At 47.1% G+C, this 2,241-nt stretch overlaps 1 protein-coding gene across 1 annotated transcript in view; it reads right to left on the reverse strand.

The window, feature by feature from the left end:
• Window positions 1–1,241, reverse strand: part of LOC145406708 (transforming growth factor-beta-induced protein ig-h3-like) — a 36,386-nt gene extending 35,145 nt beyond the window's left edge. The window contains exons 1-2 of the mRNA XM_080277809.1: window positions 1,159–1,241; window positions 115–179 (exon numbers count right to left, since the gene is read on the reverse strand). Of these exons, the coding sequence (XP_080133935.1) occupies window positions 115–179; window positions 1,159–1,241 (148 nt within the window). The remainder of the gene's footprint in view (window positions 1–114; window positions 180–1,158) is intronic.
• Between the last annotated feature and the right edge of the window lie 1,000 nt (window positions 1,242–2,241).

The following is a 2,241-nucleotide window of genomic DNA, read 5'->3' on the forward strand; positions in this document are numbered from 1 at the left end:
CCAAGAGGTATGTTGTACGTTGACTAAATCATCTGACGGTATTAAGATTAATACATGTTTTGGTAGTGAAGGTGTTAGGGAATCTCAAACCTGTATCCATGCCACAACACTCACCCATAGGACAGCCTCTCTCCAGCGGGGCCAAGTTGAATCCATGGCAACACTGCTGCCGGAGTTGACTGAAAACATGACACTCTTTGTAGAGTATTGGATGGTGAAGGATAAAACAATGGTAGGGAAGAAAATGTGGCAATAAATGTGATGAGAGGACAGTGAAACACACCGATATGTCTCGTGAACAAAGCTTATTCTTCAACTGAGGAAGGTGTGGCTTCTGAGGGCGCGTCCACACGTTTACCGGAACAAGTGCTGGCAACATGTAAACAATACAATAACGAACAAGATGCAGACATGCTGGGAACAGCAGCGTCCACATCATGTTGGTAACATCATTATAAAGTCTCAGCTGCCACGTATGGACACACTTATCCCATCACCTCTGCCGCCACCAGGTTTGAATCTGCACTGCAACATGTTTGCACACATCTGTCCAACTACTGCTGTATACATGTATCAAAATATGTTGCCAGCTGTGTTGTCAACACATATTCGAAGTTACGTGTGGACGCGCCCTGACTCTACTACATCATACAGTACGCAGGCACTGAATCTGGATCATCTCGCACATTCCAGGTGCCGAGCAATGTATTATTCAGTCACTAAAACACTTACAAAACACGTTCAAACTTAATATTATACGCAAGGCCTCCATTCATTTTGTGATGTAGAAACGACACCACGATACCTAAACACAGTGTGGTGAAGGGAAGGAATACACCGTCAGAGCAAGCCCTACCACCATCTGGCCCAATTTTAGATGATGGAAAGGCATTGCTCATCCTGTCTTAAGTATGCACAATGAAAAATGCCTCTCTGAACAGCATATTCGGGTCACAACACTTACCAAAAATCACATAATAAGTCACATGAAGGAGACCCAGAAGCAAACCCGAGCACAAATACCATGTCACTAGTGTACCACCACTCACTCAACCCCAGACAGACTGACAAGCCTCTGAGATTCAACTCGACACAGCCCACTCCACCCAAACCCCACCCGACCCAAATCTACTCATTCAAGCAAATAAAGGAGCTTACGTAGGGTGCGTGCAGAATGTGCCTTGGGTCCAGGGTAGCGGGAAGGTTAGGTTCAGAGCTGCTACATGTTCCACCAAGCACATTCCCTTCCTGAAATGTTAGCAAATTTTATCTAACATCATCATCATCGTTATTTCCACTTAATGATGGGGTGAGGTAAGTTAGGCATCAGAGACAAGGAAAGAGAAAATATGGATGTGGGAGAACTATCAACAACGTACCGACTGACATGGTACATAAAGTGAGGCACACATCATTCAAGCCCTAGGAAACCTTGCTAATTCTCAGAAACATAACCGTTTATAGCAGTTTTTTTTTTTTTTTTTTTTATGTGTCCGACTCTGGGCATAGGCTTCACAGCCTGCTATCAAGGCCCAGCAGTCCTCCTACATACCATACACCTCTACATGTCACCACTTCGGCGCTAACACCCACCGTCCATATTGAATACATGCTAGGGCTGTCTCATACAGGACTGGTGTATTGGTATTAGCGGGGGTATTTTTACGACATGTCGGCGGGTCTTCTGGTAGATCAGTAAAGCCTGATTTAATGAAATTCAAATCCTTAAACTGTTCCCTGCCCCAGCCGGGATTCGAACCTGGGTCCGTTAGGACTGCAGGCCACCTCTCTACCGATTGAGCCACGACCCGCCAAGTGACAGTGGGTGCAATGTTTTGAACGGAGTGTGTGTGTGTGTGTGTGTGTGTGTGTGTGTGTGTGTGTGTGTGTGTGTAATTCACCGGGTTCACCGGGTCGGTCAGGATCACTTGATGGTCGTGATCGTCAGCTTTTTACCCTCCCGGAAGGGAGCTGAGAGCTCATATAGTCCGATCTAAGGGCAAGGCTGTGACCTTCACACACGCATACACCCGTCCCCTTGCTCAAGGGGGACAGTTACCACCCACTTCGTCAGTGAAACTTTTCGCAACCTGAGCGAGGCGCGAACTCCCGTCCACCAGTTGGCAAGCGAGAGCGTTACCACTGCACCAGCGAGCGGTGTGTGTGTGTGTGTGTGTGTGTGTGTGTGTGTGTGTGTGTGTGTGTGTGTGTGTGTGTGTGTGTGTGTGTGTGTGTGTGTGT

The sequence above is a fragment of the Coenobita brevimanus genome, chromosome 71 (assembly GCF_032717465.1).
Source record: "Coenobita brevimanus isolate Jiangsu-jjx chromosome 71, ASM3271746v2, whole genome shotgun sequence".
Classification (NCBI taxonomy): domain Eukaryota; kingdom Metazoa; phylum Arthropoda; class Malacostraca; order Decapoda; family Coenobitidae; genus Coenobita; species Coenobita brevimanus.